At 39.1% G+C, this 19,837-nt stretch overlaps 1 protein-coding gene across 3 annotated transcripts in view; it reads left to right on the top strand.

Annotated features, from left to right (window-relative positions):
- Nucleotides 1-9,980: 9,980 nt before the first annotated feature.
- Nucleotides 9,981-19,837, top strand: part of SPIRE1 (spire type actin nucleation factor 1) — a 310,943-nt gene continuing 301,086 nt past the window's right edge. Inside the window, exon 1 of one of the 3 annotated variants that reach the window (XM_053668837.1) lies at nt 9,981-10,589. In XM_053668837.1, the coding sequence (XP_053524812.1) occupies nt 10,256-10,589 (334 nt within the window). In that variant the 5' untranslated portion in view covers nt 9,981-10,255. The remainder of the gene's footprint in view (nt 10,590-19,837) is intronic. The other 2 variants (XM_053668835.1, XM_053668836.1) reach the window with 2 other exon arrangements.

Below are 19,837 nucleotides of genomic sequence, written 5' to 3'. Positions count from 1 at the left end.
GGTATTATTGGGTGTGACCATCCAGCATATAGTATGGAAAAATTTTGATGCCAATAGAGCTATCCTCCTTTTAAAAAAAAATGTGCTGCTCACTCTTCAAGCCACCATTCCAATCCAGTTTTCCATTTCTCATATTAGTGGTTCTGCCCAAGAGGAATATGGAAGACATCTGTCTTTTATGGTACCTATCACATAACCTAAAAAAAAAATTACAATAATATATAGGGTATCAAGCCACTGACAAATGAGGCTAGGATCACTTTATAGGAATGATGACCTAGGGAACCTGAAGCCCTGAGAGGCACTGAGCTGCCTGATAATCCTTGTGATATGTCAATTATATAAAGGCATATTAAATTCTACCATTTGGGTAAAGATTCAGTAAATGATTGACGTACTTGGATAGTGCCCACTAATAGCATCTAGAAAATATTTGAGTCATATGCAGTCTATTGTGAGAATTAATTCTTCAATCCATTTATTTACAAATAAGTTGTAATTGGTCATTTATTTAACCATTGAAATTTAACCATTGAAAGACTTTTACAAAATCTTTTCTTTGCCAAAATGTACGTTGAGGGGATGGGAACAATGGTAATACAAAAGTAGATAATTGTCGTAAGGTTACAAAAATCTATTCAATTTGAGTATAATCAAACAGATTTTTCATCATTAAAATAGTTTTTAACAGCTTTACTGAGATCATTTGCATACCAAAAAATTAACCAACCTAAAATACACAGTTCAGTACTATAAACAGACATATGCAACCATCACCAGTTTTTTAGAACATTCCATCACCTCAAAAAAATCCTGTACCCTTTAGCAATTATTCCATCTCCCCATTCCCTAACCCCTGAACAACCAAAACCTCTGAACAACTACTAATCTACCTTCTATATAGATTTTCTTATTCTGAAATTTCATGTTCGTGAAATCATATATGGTATTTCATGTCTGGCTTCAAATTAGCATAGTATCTCTAAGGTTCATCCATGTTTTGACATGTATATTCCTTTTTGTGGGCAAATATTCCATCTCATGAATACCATATGTGTTTATCCATTTGTCAGTCAATAGACATTTTGGTTGTTTCCACCTTTTGACTGTGTATGAATAATGCTGCTATAAGCATTCAGCGTACTAGGTTTTGTGTGGGCACATGTTTCCATTTTCCATGGCTTTATGTATGTACCTAGGAGATGATTTGCTAGATAATATGGTAACTCTATATTCAACATTTTGGTGAACTGTTAAATAGTTTTGCAAAGCAGTGGCACCGTTTTTCAGTCTCTCCTGTGGTGTATGAGGGTTTGAGTTCTCCACACTCTTGTTAGCCCACTCCCTCGCTTGTCTATCCGCACACGAATGCGTGATGACAGTCAACCCCCAGCCCTGCTCCCTCGATGTTTCCCCGAGGTCGCTCGCTGGGTCGCTCACTAGGTCCAACCCTGCGCCTGGGTTCCGCGCTCCTGAGTCCGTCTGACCGAGTTTTCCTGTACTACCCTGCTCTGCCAACTGCTGGTTTCGCCCCTCTTACCGGTCAGGCTGAAGAATTTGTTGTTATCAGACTTCCGAAAAGTTCAATTTTCTGTGTTCTGACTGTGTTTTCTGTTGCTATTATTTAGTTGTCTCTAAACTTAGTTGTGTGAGGAAGCATGGCGTCTCCAGCTATGCCTCCATCTTGGTGGAAGTCCCTGGATCTTTTACATTCTTGGTTAGGTTTATTTCTAGTTATTTTTTTCTTTTTGTAGCTATTGTGAATGGGATGGTTTTCTTAATTTCCCTTTCTGTTAGTTTGTTATTGGCATATAAAAATGTAACTGATTTCTGAATATCACTCATTGGCTGTTTCTTTGTGATTTGTTACAGCCAATTTACCTGTTAAAGTAATCAGCCATTAAACTGACCAGCTGTTAATCTGTCTGTAAAGTGGAATCTAGTTTAAGCACCAGAGGGTGGGGCAGAGTTATTCTTGTGGATGGGCTATTGTTTCCCCTCAGGCTGATGCCTTTCAGAAAGGAGAGCTCTACCTAAAAGAGATGGCTCCTGCAGTATGGGGAAGGACTCAGCATAGGGATCCTGGTGCCTGTTCCCTTGGTTCTCTCCCCAGAGCCACTAACCCCAGACTCTCCTCAAGCATCTCTGGTCCACTCTGCCCTCCCTTTGTGAGCATTCAGGGTAAGTGGCTATAAACGAAATTTTGTGCTTTGGCCCTTTAAAAGCTTCTCTGCATCTCTAGCTGTCTCTCCCTGAAAGACAGAGCCCCCACTGCTTTTCAAAGCTGGATGTTACCTGGGTTCCTTTATGGCTCTGGTGCTATATGCTGAGGAGCCCAGCTTGGGGTTTGGACCCCATACTTCTCAGGGACAACTCCTTGAAATATTGAAATATCCCTTAGGCACGTTAGCTGCCACCAATGGGAGCCCGGCCAGCCATTTTGCATCTTCTCCACACTCCCTACCTGTCACATTGTGCTGAACTGTTTTATTCTGTCTGTCTGTAGCTGTAAGACTTCTCTCCAGATACTTTTCAGTTGGTTATTCAAGATGATTTCTCTACAATTTAGTTGTATTTCCAGATTAGTCCTGGGAGACGGTTAGTGTCATTTTAACTTACCCTTCTGCCATCTGAGATCCTGGGAATAATTTTAATACTATTAAAGAATAGTGTTAGGACACTTCCGCCAAGAGAGGCATAGGTGGAAACACCTTGCATCCTTGCACGACCAAATCTAAAAATAACAAAGTTTTAACAACAATAAACACAACCAAACCACACAGAAAATTGACAATACAGAGTCTGAAAACAACGAAATGCTCAGCTAAACCACTAAGGGGGTGAAGCCAGCAGCAGAGCGGGTTGGCCAAAAAGATCCCCGACCAAGGTGGTGCATAGGCAGCCGAAGGCGAGGATCCCAGGTGCGGACAAGCTACAGGCAGACACAGGGAAGAGGTGTGGCTGGCTGTCTGCGGTTGTTTGAGCATTTGCGTGCAGATAAACCAGTGAAGAGGTGAGCACTGAGACTGCATGGTGCAGGGCAGCGGGCTCCCACATTTGCACTCAGATAAACAGGCAGGGGGGAGTGGTGGGACGGACTGGGTGAGCAGAGAGGACTGCCATTGCTCCCTCTCTGACCCTGCCCCCACATGCAGTGTTACAAACCAGCAACCTGGGTGGCCCCGCCCTGGTAAACAACTAAGGCTCTGCTCCTTATACGTAACAGGCACAAACAGATAAAAACATGGCTCAAGAACAACTCAGAGCCCCAGAGCCGATAAATCTAAGTGATGAAGAAATAGCCAGACTTTCAGATGCACAGTTCAAAACACTGGTGATCAGGATCCTCACAGAACTGGCTGATTTTAGTCACAAATTAGAGGAACATATGAAGGCTAAACTAATTTAAATGAATGGTAATGCACAGGAAAGCAATAGTAATGGAAAGGAAACTGGGACTCAAATCAAGGGAGTAGACCAGAAGGAAGGAAAAAAATGACCAAACAGAAAAGAATGAAGAAACAAGAATTCAAAAAAGTGAGGAGAGACTTAGGAACCTCCAGGACATCTTTAAATGCTCCAACATCAGAATTATAGGGGTACCAGAAGGGGAAGAGGAACAGCCACCAGTGGAAAACTTATTTGAACAAATAATAAAAGAGAACTTCCCCAATCTGGCAAAGGAAATAGACTTCCAGGAAATCCAGGAAGCTTAGAGAGTCCCAAAGAAGTTGGACCCAAGAAGGAACACAGCAAGGCACATCATCATTATATTAGGCAAGATTAAAATGAAGGAGAGAATCCCAGAAGCAGCAAGAGATAAGGGGACAGTCACCTACAAAGGAGTCCCCATCAGACTGTCAGCTGATTTTCTCAAAAGAGATCTTACAGGCAAGAAGGGGCTGGAAAGAAGTATTCCAAGTCATGAAAACCAAAGACCTACAACCAAGATTGCTCTATCCAGCAAAGTTTTCATTTAGAATGGAAGGACAGATAAAGTGCTTCTCAGATAAGATCAAATTCATGGAGTTCATCATCACCCAGCCCTTATTATATGAAATGTTAAAGGGACTTACCTAAGAAGATAAAAAAGATGAACAGTGAAAGGACAGCAAACTCACAGTTATCAACAACCACACCTAAAACAAAAGCAAATTAAGAGGACAGCTAGATCAGGAATGAACCATAGAAATGAAGATCACATGGAGGGTTAGCAACAGGGGAGTGGGAGGGGGAGAATTGGGGAGAAGGTACAGAAAATAAGTAGCATAGATAGTAGACAGAAAATAGATAGAAGGGAGGGTAAGAATAGTAGGGGAAATACAGAATCTAAAGAACTTGAGACACGTTTTCATGAACTAAGGGGGGATGGTGGGGGAGGGGTGTGCAGGGTAGAGGGGAACGGAGGGGGGGAATAGAACAAATGTAATGGTATAATCAATAAAAATAAAAGAACCAGATAAAAAAAAAGAATAGTGTTAGGAAGTTTGTTTAAAATAAAGTCTCATAGCTTTAGGTTGAGATCTGGGAGTCATGTTTTTATGAATTTCAATGTCAATTTTTTCCCAACGTCTCTTGAAAAGGATTACGATTCCTAGGCAGAGAGTAGGAGCAAGACTTACACTTCCAGTTCCTGAGAGGAATGAACATGCATAGCAAGTGAGAGAGAAAGACATTGTGTTCCATTAGTCACTACCGAGAAAGGATCAAAAGGACACAGGAATTTGGGTTAACAGAACAGTTTTGGGAAAACAGGGGAAAGCACAACTTTAGTTAGATAAGGAGTAGAGCCCTATCTATACCCTTCCACAAAAATTACCAACGCAAGGCTTAAAGGATAACTAGAAGATGCTTAATTCGTTGCTTATTTAATTGAATTAAAAAGTAAGCTCTATTTTGTGTCGGTTACATATTCACCTTGGAAAAGAAATGAGCCTTTCACAGAGTCAGAGAATAGTAAAGCCAAGAACATCTCCAGACTTCTACTTGTACACTAGGGAGAAAAGACAACCCTTTTTGAGCAATAAGACAAGGCCACATTTTTTTAATAATGGCCAGTCAAAATTAAATAATGAAGGTGTGAAAAAATATTTTAACTTTGTTTCATCAACAAAATATGAGTTCAGATCTGAAAATGGATTATTTTTCTTTAATTTACACACCCAAAACTCTGGTTATGTTAAAAGTTTTACTGAGAATTCTACATTTTCTTTTTTATTTATTGTTGTTCAGTTACAGTTGCCCTGCCTTTTTAAGCAATTTATTGTCAGACATCAAAATTTTGCTATCATATATTTGTGCCTCATATTGTTTTCTGTTATCCATTGGAATTAATAAGCTACTGCTTGTTCTAACTTTTAAAATCTCATAAGAATTAGGTAATATATGGCTTTAGAAAAGAATCTGTACATCATGTGTTATAGGAAGTATATCTGAATTCCTTTTGGCAACTAGCAGTAATTTAGGTCAAGTCCCTTAACTTCTGGGGACCCAAATTTCTGTAAGTGTAAAATAGTGTCTTGGCTTAAAATTTAAATCCATATGAAGTCTTTTCCAAATTGAATCTTCTTAACTGATTTAAACTAATAATTCCACTTATATTCAGAATCAGAATACCATTTCTTATTGTTGGTTTAAAAATAATTGTTTCAAAGGAGAATCACAACATTAAGGTGAAAAATGACTATTGTTTGGCCTAGTAGTTTCCAGAGTCCCTCATGAGTACACTGTTCATATACTTTACCTTGTTCCTCTCATTTTTTCTCAACTTTTATATGTGGGAATGTAACTTGATCTCATCAAGAGAAGAACAAGGCATCATTAAGCCTTGTAAATAAAAATAAACATTTTTATTTACAGAATAAAAATGTGAAAAATACTGGCTTAGGATACAATTTAGCAAAAGGGCATTGATTTTTTAAAAAAGATTTTATTTACTTATTCTTAGAGAGAGAGGGAGAAAGAGGGGAAGAGAAACATCAGGGGACCTGGCCTGCAACCCAGTCACATGCTCTGACTGGGAATCTAACCAGCAAGCAACTCTTTGGTTCACAGGCCAGTGCTCAGTCCACTGAGCTGCACCAGCCAGGTCCATCAATGGTTATTTTTTCTGTGTTATCCAGTAAACGTATCTTTGCTATAGAAAAGATGGTTAATTCTTCACGAGTTTATAGGCCAGAGGAAACCAATTTTTTTGTGTGTGTTCTTATTTGGTCTATGTCCTTCACATTCTGCATATGAGGTCACATGCTAGTTTCATGATTAAAGATTTTAAAGTTAATATTCAATTTGATTACTAAAATTTTAAGAGACAAATTTTAATTTACAAATTTCAAATTGCATTTAGGATTATTGGTGGAATTAGCCTTAGAGGAGTGATAATTTACAATGCCTTAATGAGATGATTGCTATCACAAAGCTTAAATGCCAATGAATTCACAGTGACTAATGGGGGGATGTGGGGCAACACATCATTTAGTTAAAGTGTTTAAAATATTAAAAGTGTAATCAATCATATTGGCATATGCAAATTTTAAAGCATCTGCATGTCATGCACTCTTGTTCAGTGGGCTGAAGGATGAAGTGTGAGGACTTTTTTCTTGCTCTGTGCAAGTTTGGAGAGACATTGTAATATAGCAGAATGGACTGAGTGGGTCAGAATCCTGGATTCCAGTCACACTTCTTTCATTTACTAGTCCTGCATTTTGTAATTTGTAAGATAGGAGTAATAATATCTGACCTTCAAGTTGTATAACTGAGGAAAGCACTTAGAAAGTATAAAATATGACTATAAAATTATAAGGTGTTATAATTGTGGGCAATGAAAATTTAGGTTATGACACTGAAAAAATATGCTGTTCTATTTTTTTTTCCTTTTTGGTGCACTTTTCTAGGTGAATGTGCCTCTTAGGAGCAATTGTCTGGGAGTGTCTGGGATAAGCTTGGGCTGCATAGGCAGATTGTGTTCCCTGAAGGTCATGCTTCCTGAAAGACTCAGAGCAGCTCAGCCAGCACGTCCAGAGTATGAAGCATGAAGTACATTTATTCTACAAAAATGACAAGTAAATATAAGAAAAAAATTAAGGATTCCATTTTTTTAAAATAAGTACAACAAAATCAATGAAAACCAAAATCATATTCAGAGTAACACATGCCACCATTTTTCATAGATCTCACAGCACTTTGAAAAAGATATTTAAATGCTGATTTGAATTGTTCAGACATTTTAACTAAATAGAACAATTATTAAAAGTGATGATGCCACAGAATAAAAAAATAAAATCAATGACAGAAATTGGGGCAAAATATACTATACATAAAGATATCTGAATCTTTGAATTGAAAATGAGAAAATGGAAAGGTGCCAAGTTATTCCACAGTATTACTTGAACCCCCTGAAACATATATCAATTTCTGCTTTCTGCAAATATAGCCTCTGAGTTGTCAGCAGTTGTGTTCTAAGAGTCCTGTAATGGTGGATGATGGGATTTATTAAAACTTCAAAGACTTATGGTAATCATACAAAAAATACTAGAATTATGCTGTCTTTGTACAAAAACACATCAAGTGTTCAGGCTACAATGACTGGGTTTTTAACAGAAGGTAGCTAGGATTTTTAAAATTTGCCTTTTATTTTTTTGTATACAGAAGGAACATCAAGTAATATTCTGTCATCTTGCCTCAACCTAATGTCATATAAGCTCACAAAGGCAAGAAATTTACTTAAGAAAGGAAAAATATTCTGCTGCTGCAAATTTGTTTTAAAGAATAAAAGGTTTCTTTCCTTCCTGATATTTTTTTCATTTTCAATTATTGTTGAACATACAATATTAATATCAGGTGTACAAAATAGTGATTAGACATACATATACCTTGTGAAGTGCTCATTCCAATAAGTGATAGTTTTTTAAAAATATAAATACACTTTGGAAAGGAAAACACCATGGTACTAAATTGTGGGCGGGTTATATACAATAGAAGGGCATATTTTAAAGCTAAGGTTTGGATTTGTTTCTTTACTTCCATTCTCTTCCTTCTTCCCTTCATTTTTATCTTTACTTGGAGATTTATTTTTTGTCTTATGCCAGGTGTAACAACTTGGATACTTGGATCCAAGTATACTGTCTCATGGATACTTGTTGATTAATTCTTTGAACTTGTCTTTTAAGGGGTAAGGTAAGAACAAAAGTGTAATTCATATTTGGTTGTAGTTATTAGTGCAAAATGGCAGCAATATCCCATTAGACCAGAAGATGGTGGTGTTGTCCATAAAAGCAGACCATTTCACGTGTTTTTTTTTTTTTTTTTTGTTTTTTTTTGTGGCGTTGTTGAAACTATTTTAAAGCCCTCTGTATTTTCAAAGTTCACACAGGATTAAATTTTTTAAAATAGCAATTTGGGGAAATGCTTTTCCATGTTTTTAATCAAAAGGTTTTATAGATCTACCTAGATCTATCCTTCCTATTTATATCACATAAGGAATTAGCTCGTTTCTTCTCAGGACTTTGGCACTCATAGTGCATTTTTATAGGTGGGATTATGAATCCATAACTAAGTGATGTTACTTTAGGGGTGGGGTGGTTTTGTATCTCTTGCAGTGAAATCATAATAAGGTGCCCAGGGAGAAGCCTTTTTCTCCCTTTCTTCAAGATTTTAGATTTATGTTTAGAGGGGAAGGAAAGGAGAGAGGGAGAGAAACATCAATGTATGGTTGCCTCTCATATGTCCCCTGCTGGGAACCGGCCTGTAACCCAGGCAGGTGCCCTGACTGGGAATCGAACTGCAATCCTCTGGTTCCCAGGCCTGCGCTCAATCCACTGAGCTGCACCAACCAGGGCCCTTTTTCAATTTCTTACCCTTCTTTTATATCATCTTGCTTTTTTTTCTTTTCACCAGTCCTGCTGTACATATTGTGGTATCTTAAGCATGAATAACAGACTATTGTAATTTCTACTGCAAGATGCTATTGTTGAGTGTACGATATCTAGTATTGTACACAAAACTGTCTTTAAAAGATTTCCTGGTACTCAGCTATGAATAACTTTCTTACTTGGTTGACGATTTCAACTTTGTAAGGTTCTCTCTCACACAGGACTAACCTCAGAGTGGACTGTTGCCAATTAAACTCATTTATCAACGAATGATTGTTTTACCTACGAAGTATGTTTTATTGCATAATTAAATTCAGCAAGGCTGGGGAGTATTTTATTCCACGGCTAATTGCCCTCAGTTCAATTTTGCCTCTGAGAGGCAAAATTTGTTCATACTTTCACATCGTATGAACAAACTGGGTTAACTGCCTATCATGTGTGGTCATGGCACATATGTTAGTGAGGAGTTATACAAACATTACATATGAATCTGGAAGGAGGCTGATAATGACGTTTGCAAATTATTTACAACATGCTTGTATCCCAAGAAGTCAGTAAGCAAAACCCATAAAACCCCTGTCTTTACGGAGATTACACTGAAATTCGGAGTGGAGAAGGTATTACACATCGAAGTAAATTATATGGTTGGTTGGTGGTGATAGCTGCCCCCCCCCCCCCAAAAAAAAAAAAAAAGAAAAAGAGCAGGGTACAGGGATGAGGACATGGTGAGGCCTGGGTAGTACTGAACTGGCTGGTCAAAGGAAATCGCGCCAAAGTTTGAGGGAGGCTCTCGGACCGGCACTCAGCGGGAAGCCCTGGGGTAGCCCGAGGTCGGGCGATTGAACAAACTTTAATTTTCTTAGGAATTCACTGTAGGCTAGGCTCGAACTCCTAATTACACTTTCAGCACGCCAGCCCCGAGGGGCCTAAGAGCCACTGACCTCCCCGCTTTGTTGGGGTGGTGACGGGGGTAAACGCCGCCGTCAGGACCACGGCGCAACGTGCGCCTTAGCTGCTGACCGTAGGTAAGCACGGCTAGAGGAGTGGCTCCGGGACCCCAGCAAGGAGCACGCACGCGGGCGAGGGGCGGAGCCAGCGGACGCCACCGGGCGGTGGCACAGACTGGCTGCAGCAGCCTAGTCAGCACAGCCACACAGCCGCTGTGTTCTCGCCGCCCTCGGCCGCCAGTCCGCTGCCCTCCGCTTGCCCACAGCCAAGGACACCCTCTCTTTGCTCCGCGCCCAGTTGCGGCGGCGCGCGAGGGCGTGTGGGGCGGGGCTGTTCCGGTGATCTTGAGGCGGTGGCTGCGCTGCGCTAAGACGATGCTCTGGAGCTGAAGAGACGCCGCAGCCTAGCAGCAGCCTAGTGCTGCGCCGACCAGAGGGATGGCACAGCCAGCCGGCCCCGGGGACCATGGGAAGCTGCGGACCGAGGCAGAGGACCTCGAGGGACCACGGGTGTCCGGGGAAGCCGCGGGTGCGGTTGGGGGCTTGCAGGACGAGCTGAGCTTGGAGGAGATCCTGCTGCTCTACAACCAGCCGATCAACGAAGAGCAAGCGTGGGCCGTGTGCTACCAGTGCTGCGGCTCCCTGCGCGCCGCGGTAGCCAGCAGCAGCCAGCCTCGCTGCCGCGTACGCTCAGCCGCTCAGATCCGCATCTGGAGGGATGGCGCCGTCACTCTGGCGCCCGCTGCCGCCGAAGAGCCGACTGCCGCTGCGGGTGAGGCGTCTTCTGGTGGACCACTGCCCGGGTCTTGTATTCCCCTCGCAGTCCCAGGTCCCTGCCCTTCTGCCACGCGAACCCCCATCTCCTACGGGAGGATCCCTGCCTCGCTTTCACTTTCCCCGCGGGGTTCCCGGGCCCTGCCCTTCCCCAAACCTTCCCTCTGTCGGGAGGACCCCCACCGGGGCCCATTTCTCCTTCCCTACCTCCACTTGCTCCAGGCCCTCCCGCCCAGGCTCCCCTTCCTCCCACCTCTTGCAGGAGACCCAAGCCGGGGGTCCACGGGGGAGGGCAGTGCTTAAGCTGTGGCGGAGCTGGGACCCACTTAGGTCAGAGAACGGGGTGGGGGCAGGCAGCGGCACAAAGGGTCTGTGAGGAGGTTGACCGACTGGGTCTAGGCGTGCTTGGGCCTGCGCCCCCCAGCAAGGCCGCAGACCTTCGGAGGGTGCTGGTGATCATACAGACTGTCAAAGGACTGCTGCCCATGCCTTGATATCCCTTTGATAAGCTGTGAATGCTTAGTTATTTACTTGTGGTTGTGTTTGTGATGTGGTAGATACTATAAAAGGCTCACATTAGAATTTGTGAAGGATAGTTAGTTCTCATGTCAGGAAAATTAGACCTTTTGGAATGAGTAGTCAACTAAGTATTTTTGAAAAATTGGCAATATTTTTTCGGTTTGGAAATATAAATAAATCTGAGCCCTGAGAATTATGCTCTTTTGGGGGATGCTGATTTTTATAGCATATGAAAGTTATAAATTAACTATCTGTATATGGAAATTTGTTTTGATGAAAAAACAGGCTTGTAAAATGGGAAAGTTGTCAGGATATCAGATAAATAGATAAAATGGATTTTAGTTCATTGTCTAATGTAAATTCTTCCAGATTATCAACTACATATCAACACATAGGCGGGGCTTAGTCACATATTTATTGATGGTGAAGGGAGGGGTTGATAATAGGTTTCTCCAATCAATTTTTATCTAATTCAGTCTTTTGAGAGGCAAGTCTTAAAAACAGAAAAATAATCCATCCTCACTTTTAGCAGGTTGGCGGAAGTGTCAAAATAAAATACTTAAGGTGAAAGAAGTTATTCAGAACTACTTTGTAAAATGACATTTAATGAGGAAGGCAAAGGGCGACAAATTGGGACACCTGTAATAGAATAAACAAGAATAAAAAACTTTTTAAAATAAAGAAAACCCTCATCTAAGTTGATTAAATAAGGAAGATTGAAGATTATGTTGTCTATTCTTTCAGTTCCACCAGAACACTTATTATTTTTAATGTTAGGTAGTCAAATTTTATAATTTTTATTAATTTAAGGCCAGTCTTTCTGATTCTTTTGAAATTTTTAAACACCTTTTAGTTTATTTGATGTGTTTATTACATTGAGATTTGGACTTTATGTTAGTGGGGAACACTTGCAATTATAATTTATTTACAGTGTATTGATATGATATGGAAAGATACATTTATAAAATAGAGCTAGTGTTTCAAGGAGAATGTGGTGGTGTGCAGTGTGCTCCTAGATGCAGTATTGGTAGTGGTGATTTCAAGAACAAAACCAGTTTACATTGTCTCTTGAACTTGAAGAGAGTAGTTTAAATTATGTTTGTGGACTTATTAATAGTTTAGTTGTCAAAGACTTGGAATCTGGTGGTAGTTTTTTTTTTTAAATCAGAACCTTGTATTGAAAAAAAGTTTTTTGCATCATTAATATGAATGAAAACGTGCTGATTTCAATGTAATATACTATATGGGGAGAATAGTAGAGTTGTTTTTTGCCCCACCAATAATAGACACGTAATCCATCCTCTTCCTCCTTAGTTCACCTCACCACCTCTGTTACCAATTGTGGAAAGAGCCAGATCAAAGTTGTTGCAGTCTTCAGCATTTTAGGGTTGATTGATTTAAAGTTTTTGGGACAGTCATACAAAAATATTATTTGTATTAGACAGTTTATTTCCTCCTAGGATTTCATAGTAGTTACATGGCTATGGAAGGCACAGTATCTTCTGAACATTTGGTTCTGATTCTTAAAAATACTGTTTAATTTGGCCTGTGCACACTTGCATACATTCTGTTTTTAAGGAAAAGTAGTAATTGTGACACCTTCATTCTTTTCTTTTTCATTGTAAGGTGATTATATGTTGTTGGCGGTCAAAAGCATTTATATTTTCACATACTAATCAATTTTCTAAATGGAGGTGTAGGGAAATTGGGTAATTTGCTCAAATTCATACTGTTACCTCTTTGAATCAAATCCAGGTCTTTAAACCTCTATACTTTGTAATATTGTGAAATGAAACAGATTTAGTTTGCACTGGCATCATGATTCCTCCCCTTCCTAGCTGAATGACCTTGAGTTCAGATTTACCATCTGTAAAATGAGACCACTTTCATCATGGGATAGCGTTTTCCAGGAGATGATATGTGTAAAGTGATGAATACATGGCTTGGTATGTAGCAGGTACTCAGTAAGTTTTAGTTCCCGTCCTCCCTTAATCTTGTGTTCCTTTCATACCATCATTGTGCCTCTGGTACAGTCCAGCTGTTTGGGACAAATAACTAGGTCAAGATTTCTCAGCCTTGGCACTATTGACATTTTTGTCTGAATAATTCTTTGTTGTGGGGGCTGTCTTCTAAACACAGGATGTTTAGAAGAATCCCTTGTCTCTACCTAGTACATACCAGTAACGATTTTCCCCCTCTTTTTAATCGTAGCAATAAAAAAAGTCTTCAGACAAGGCCAAATGTGCCTGGCGGCAAAATAATCCCCTGTTGTAAAGCCACTGGTCTAGCAAACACGTGATGGGTGGTACTCAGGATTGTGTTCAGTGTGGAGAAACTGGATCCTCTCCGTAATCCTCAAGCCAAGTGAATATTTCAGCTGGCTGCCAACCGCTCTCTGCTGTTGAGTTGAATGAATGAGTAGTATCAATTCTTATGACTATCAGCAGCGTAACTCCGTTTCATACCACAGAAAGAAATAGTTCCTCAAATAGTTTTTGAGCTTATTTTGGGGTTAATGTAGTAGTAATTGATTTTAGTTCTTGTTTACTTTTAACGTTATTATACATCCAGAATATCCATATTCAGTTTTAATTTAAGAAATTAGAAATACCTTATAAGAAAAATTAAAAAATTATGGAAGGTGTGGGAGGCATGGAAATGAGATCAATATTGGAAGAATGAGTAATTTTTTTAGTATTCAAATTCAGTGTAGAACCTTATACTAACGTGGCCATAAAAGCAGTGTGATATAGGTCTGAAGGAGATAAAGAAAAAGGTAAAGTTAGTTCTTTAGGGGATATCTTAAGAGTAAAAATGATTAAATTATGCATTAGGATTTTGCAGCTGGCAATATGTTTTATGAAGTATTTCTGTGATGATAAGAGGATATGTTGTTGCTTATAATCAAGAGGCTTATGATTCTTCTGAGGTAGCTTTGCTTAAAATTTTTATTTCCCCAGTGTTTATGTACTCTTAGTCATACATCCATATTGTTTGATAAAAGGTTATTATATTTAGGTTTTCACAGAAGTGAAGTTTATACTTTTACATCATCAGGAATGAGTTAAAGACATTTAGACTCTTGAAATACAACCTGCTTGTTTGTCACCAGTGTACTGGCATTTAGAACACAGTTTGGTGCACACATTCTTCAGAAAGTAGTCATTAATGGAATTTAGGTTGTATTCCAGATCTTCACAAGATTAAATTTTTTTTCTGGGATGCCACAAAGAATTTGTATTAGTAACAGTAGTATTAGAGCTTAGAATCATTGCATGTCTCAGCAGCCTCTTAGGCTTTAAATACCCGTATGATAAAAATAACTTTCTAAGATTTTGGTTTTAAAGTTTTTGATGTACTTTTAGCTTTAGATGTGTAAAGAACATTCTAAAAATTATGATCACCTCTTGGTTTAAAGTTATCTTAAGGTTGGTGACAGGTTTTCCTGGGAGGAACAATGAAAGCCTGCGTGCATACTGATAAAGAAAGGGGTCTCTTGTTATGGGGAACATTCGGGTTTTGTTTGGGATTTGAAAAGAGGATATGATCAGTCAAGCTTCTCAGGTTCATGCTAATTGGGAGAAATGGTTTTGGAATAATATACTACTTGATTTTAAAGAGAGAATATTTGTGGACAAGGTTGAAGTGTAGTGGAAACATGTTTAAAAACATTAAATTTTTGTTCTCATATATATTAAGTACTTGCATCTTGATCATTACATGAAAGGAATACTTGAGGTATATGTGTATGTTTTTAGGGTAGAGGTTGAGGGTGAATGACAGTGTTAGGGGTTAGGGAAATGCTTTATCAATTATAGAATAAGGTAGGAATTACTCCATTTGAACAATATGTCCAAATATGTGGGGTTAACTAAATTTTTAAAATATGCATTGAGTTTCTCCCATGTGCAAGCAGTGTTCAAGTTTCCATCGTTGATATAAACATAAATATTTATAGTCCCAGTCATAAAAGAAGAAAAAATAAAACAAACAGTGGTAAATTTACCATGAAGCTAATGCAGCTTCAACTTTAAGCCCACTCATATGCACAGGCCTCTTCTAGGCCCTGGGGAGGGGCTTTAATAATATGTTCAGGTGGTAATTTGCAAAAGTAAGATGTTTTAGTTATAATTAGTTCAAATTGCTGTCACTTTCAACTTTAATTTACTCTCCTACATACTTCCACTTGGGTTATATGGGAGTGGCCACAGGACATTTTGGGGAGAAATTTTGGAGTAATGCATTTGTGATTTTTAATCTGAATTCCTGCCCTCTGCAAAGAAAAACAAATGGAAAGAATTTAGTCATATGCAGATACTGGTACTTAAAGTAAGTTGGGACTCTGTTGGGAAACCAATAGCCTCACTAAGAGTTTTGAGACAACTTTAGAAGAAAAAAATCATTGATATACCAGGTACTATGTTGATAAGAGGTGAAGAATCACACTCTCCCAGTTGTACTTGCATGGTCAAAATCACTTTCCTGCATCATAGGTTCTGTAAAATGGCAATGGATTCCATTCCACTTTTATAGTAGTATCATTGGAGGCATACTATGTGTATTTGCTTCCTGTTGGTAAAGTAGAAAAAACCGGAAACTATCTTCTCCCAGGCATTTGTTTAAAACTATCAGGAAAATATTGTTTGTTGCCAAGTATTGTGGGGTTTTTTGATAAACTCTTTATTTTGAGATCATTTTAGATATACAGAAAAATTGCAAAGACACACAGAGAATTCCTGTGTATCTCTTACCCAGTTTCCCTGATGTTAACCTCTTACTCTTGTATATTTGTCAAAACTGAGAAGCCAATCTTGGCACTAAACGGCAGATTAGTTACTATTAATTGCTGTTAATTAAACTGCAGACTTCTTTTGGCTTTCCCTAGGTTTTATAAAAAATATTTTCTTTTATTATTGTCTCTTTTCTGTTTCAGAATCCTATCCAAGATACAATATTGCATTTAATTTTTTAAATTCTACTTAAGTTTATATTTGATTGATTTTAGAGAGAGAGGGAGGGGTATGGGAACAAGAGAGAAACATGGACACGAGAGAGAAACACTGATCAATTAATTGCCTCTCAGATGCCCTCCAGTCTTGAATCAAACTCACAACCCAGGTACATGCCGTGGCTGGGTATCATCATACCTTGCAACCTTCAACTGAGCCACCCACCGAGGGCCATATTGCACTTAGTTGTCATGTGTCCTTAGTCTCTTCTGGTCTGTGGCATTTTCTCAGACTGCCCTTGTTTACTATGATCTTGGCAGTCTTGAGGAGTACTGGGTCAGAAGTTTTGTAAGCTGTCCTTCATTTATGTTTGCCTGATGTTTTCCTGACTAGACTGGGTTATGCATTCGCATTCGAGTGAGGAAATACCAGGAAGGGGAAGGGCTCCTCTCATCACATTGGATTGGAGCATGTGATATCCCCACAAAATCACTGGTGATGTGAACTGTGTGTGCCAGTTTTCTCTACTAAAGAGTTACTGTTTTTACCCTTATATAATTTATTATTTGATAAGGAGTTACTAAGTCCAGCCTGCATTCAAGGAAGGGGCCTCCTCGAGGGAGGAATAATTTCTTTTTTTTAAATTTATTTATCTTTAGAGGGGAAGGGAAGGAGAGAGGGAGAGAAACATCAATGTATGGTTGCCCTTTGCACATCCCCTGCTGGGAACTGGCCTGCAGGGAACCGGCCTGCAACCCAGGCATGTGCCCTGACTGGGAATTGAACCGCAATTGTCTAGTTCGCAGGCCTGAGCTCAATCTACTGAGGTACACCAGCCAGGGCTGATTTCTTAATATTATTTGGCAGATTTGTCCCTTCTCCCCCATTTCCTTAGTCAGTCATTTATGTCAGTCTGGACTCCCATACATTTTATACTTCAGTTTTTCATTACATTATTACTTAATTTTTTGCTCACATTATTCTAGCTGTGGTCATTGGAAATGCCTTCAAGGCCAGCTCCTCTGTCCCTTTGCCATGCAGCCATCTATTTGTGTTTTTGAGCACGTCATTGCTTTCTGGACTATAGGATGCTTCAAGGCTTATCATGCGTATTTTCTGCACCAGCCCTAGAATCAGACATCTTTCCAAGGAGCTCAGCACAGGGTATGCTTGTTGCTACTGGGTTTTTTTGTTTTTAATATAGAAGGAGATATGTTAAAGGGTTTAGTTGTTTTTGGTGTTCAAACTTTGTTAGATTTAGGAAGTGTCTCTTTCTGGTATCTTGCTTTTATATTCATTCATATGTTCAACAGTTACTTGTTGAATACCACAGAGCAAAGTTGAATGGGGAGGTTCAGAGAGCACAGTCTGTACAAGTTGTTTATCAGAAGGGAGACATACCTGGGAACTAAAGCCAAAGGAACCTATCTTGGGATAGCAACTTAGATACACTGGAGCTGAGGGGAGGTCATTGAATGTGGCCTGGGGTCTAGTACTGGTTGACTGAGTTAGGTGGATTGCCAAGAACTGGTTTGAGACAAATCTTGCAATAATTGGCCTTCCTCTTGCAGGTAGTTATAGATATTTTGGGGTACAAATGTCCCTAAACCATTCAGAGTGTTGGCAGTCAACCACATTTGAAATAGTTCCCCATTTTGTAAACATGCCTTTTCATTACTTCTCTGAAGTAGAACATGTGGATAAAATATATTATTTGTGATATGCTCATAAACTATCTTGACCAAACAAACAAGAGATGAAAATCAAGTATCATTAGGCAAATGATTTTTGGTCTTGGCTAAGTACTTTAGACCATTCATAGCATCACGATTACTTTAGGAACCAGAAAAATACTGATGTATATAAAGCAATGCAAATTAATGGGGAAAAGTGGTGATGTTTTGCCTATTCTAACTTCTGTAAAGTTACTTTTGAGTGGTAGTAAAACAGCAAGTGTTTGATTTTTTTCTTTGTTGAATTTATTGCACTTGTTTGATCCAGTCTTTGCTGTTTTTAGATCAATGTCTAACTGGCAATGATTTTTAATGTATCAAGTATAGTTTATGACACCTTCTTGCTGTTTGCCTGGCCCTCATTATACAAAGAAAATACATTAAAGAAACATCACACCAAATTTCTATACAATTGAAGCATATTTCATCTAGTTGCAGGAGAGTTCAACAGATATTTTTTGTTTCAGTGATGATAGGCTGGTAATGAAGAGTTGGTCAGGATCTCTGAAAGACTTTTTGGTGCATGGTGTGTGTGTGTGTGTGTGTGTGTGTGTGTGTGTGTGTGTATTTCAAGATAATTAAACCACTGACCATTTTTATTCTGTCTAAAAATCTAATTTCTTTAGACATTTCCTTCTCAAAAATTACTTTCTTGGATTTCCCACAAAATTTTTTTTGATGTTCAGCATATATACAGAAAAGTGCACAAATCAGTGACATAACCAATTAAGTAAGCACCAACCTGATTAAGAACAAAAGAATATCAGAAGTAGCCCAGAACTTGTACATATAATCATTGTCTTAGTTTTTGTCAGCATAGGTTGGGCTTACTAGTTTGTGAACTTACTTTTTTTAAAGTATATTTTATAGATTATTCTATTACAATTTTCCCAATTTTTCCTCCTTATTCCCATCTGCCCTGGTCCCCCAAACCCTCCAGCATTCCTGACCCCTTAGTTCATGTCCATGGTTATGCATATAAGTTCTTTTACTTCTCTGTTTCCTGTATCATTCTTAACCTCTCCCCATCTATTTTATGATGACCATTATGCTTCTTATTCCTTGTTCTTCCCCCCCTTCCCCTCTTCCTCCCCACTGAAAACCCTCCATGTGATGTCCATTTCTCTGATTCTGTTCCTGTTCAAGTTGTTTGCTTAGTTTTGTTTTCATTTTTTTAGGTTCAGTTGTTGATAGTTGTGAGTTTGTCATCATTTTACCATTCATAGTTTTTTATCTTTTTCTATTCCTAAGACAAGTCCTTTTAACATTTCATATAATAAGGGCTTGGTGATGGTGAACTTCTTTAATCTCATCTTATCTGGGAAGCACTTTATCTGCCCTTCCATTCTAAATGATAGCTTTGCTGGGTAGAGTAATCTTGGATGTAGGTCCTTGCCTTTCATGACTTCAGATACTTCTTTCCAGCCCCTTCTTGCCTACAAAGTTTCTTTTGAGAAATCAGCTGACAGTCTTATGGATACTCCTTTAAAAGTAACTCTCTACTTTCCTCTTGCTGCTTTTAAGATTCTCTCTTTACCTTTAATCTTGGATAACAATGGTGATGTGCCTTGGTGTGTTCCTCTTTGGGTACAGTTTCTTTGGGACTCTCTGGGCTTCCTGGAATTCCTGGAAGTCTGTTTGCTTCACCAGATTGAGGAAGTTTTCCTTCATTATTTATTCAAATAACTTCAAATTCTTGCTTTTATTCTTTTTCTGGCACTCCTATGATTTTGATGTGAGGCTTAAAGGTGTCCCAGAGGTTTCTAAGCCTCTTCTGATTTTTTTTGAATTCTTATCTCTTCATTCTGTTCCAGTTGCATGCTTATTTCTTCCCTTTGTTCCAAATTGTTTATTTGAGTCTTGGTTTCCTTCCCTTCACTGTTGGTTCCCTATATATTTTGTTATTTCACTTGGGTAGCCTTCATTTTTTCCTTCATTTTGTGACCAAGCTCAGTCATTTCTGTGAGCATGCTGATTACCAGTGTTTTGAACTCTGCATTAGATAGGTTGGCTATCTGCTTGTCACTTAGCTCTTTCTGGAGTTT

The sequence above is a fragment of the Artibeus jamaicensis genome, unplaced genomic scaffold (genome assembly GCF_021234435.1).
Source record: "Artibeus jamaicensis isolate MK-2021 breed Jamaican fruit bat unplaced genomic scaffold, CSHL_Jam_final contig_511, whole genome shotgun sequence".
NCBI classification, from domain to species: Eukaryota; Metazoa; Chordata; class Mammalia; order Chiroptera; family Phyllostomidae; genus Artibeus; species Artibeus jamaicensis.
This window is presented reverse-complemented; position numbering and strand designations above follow the sequence as displayed.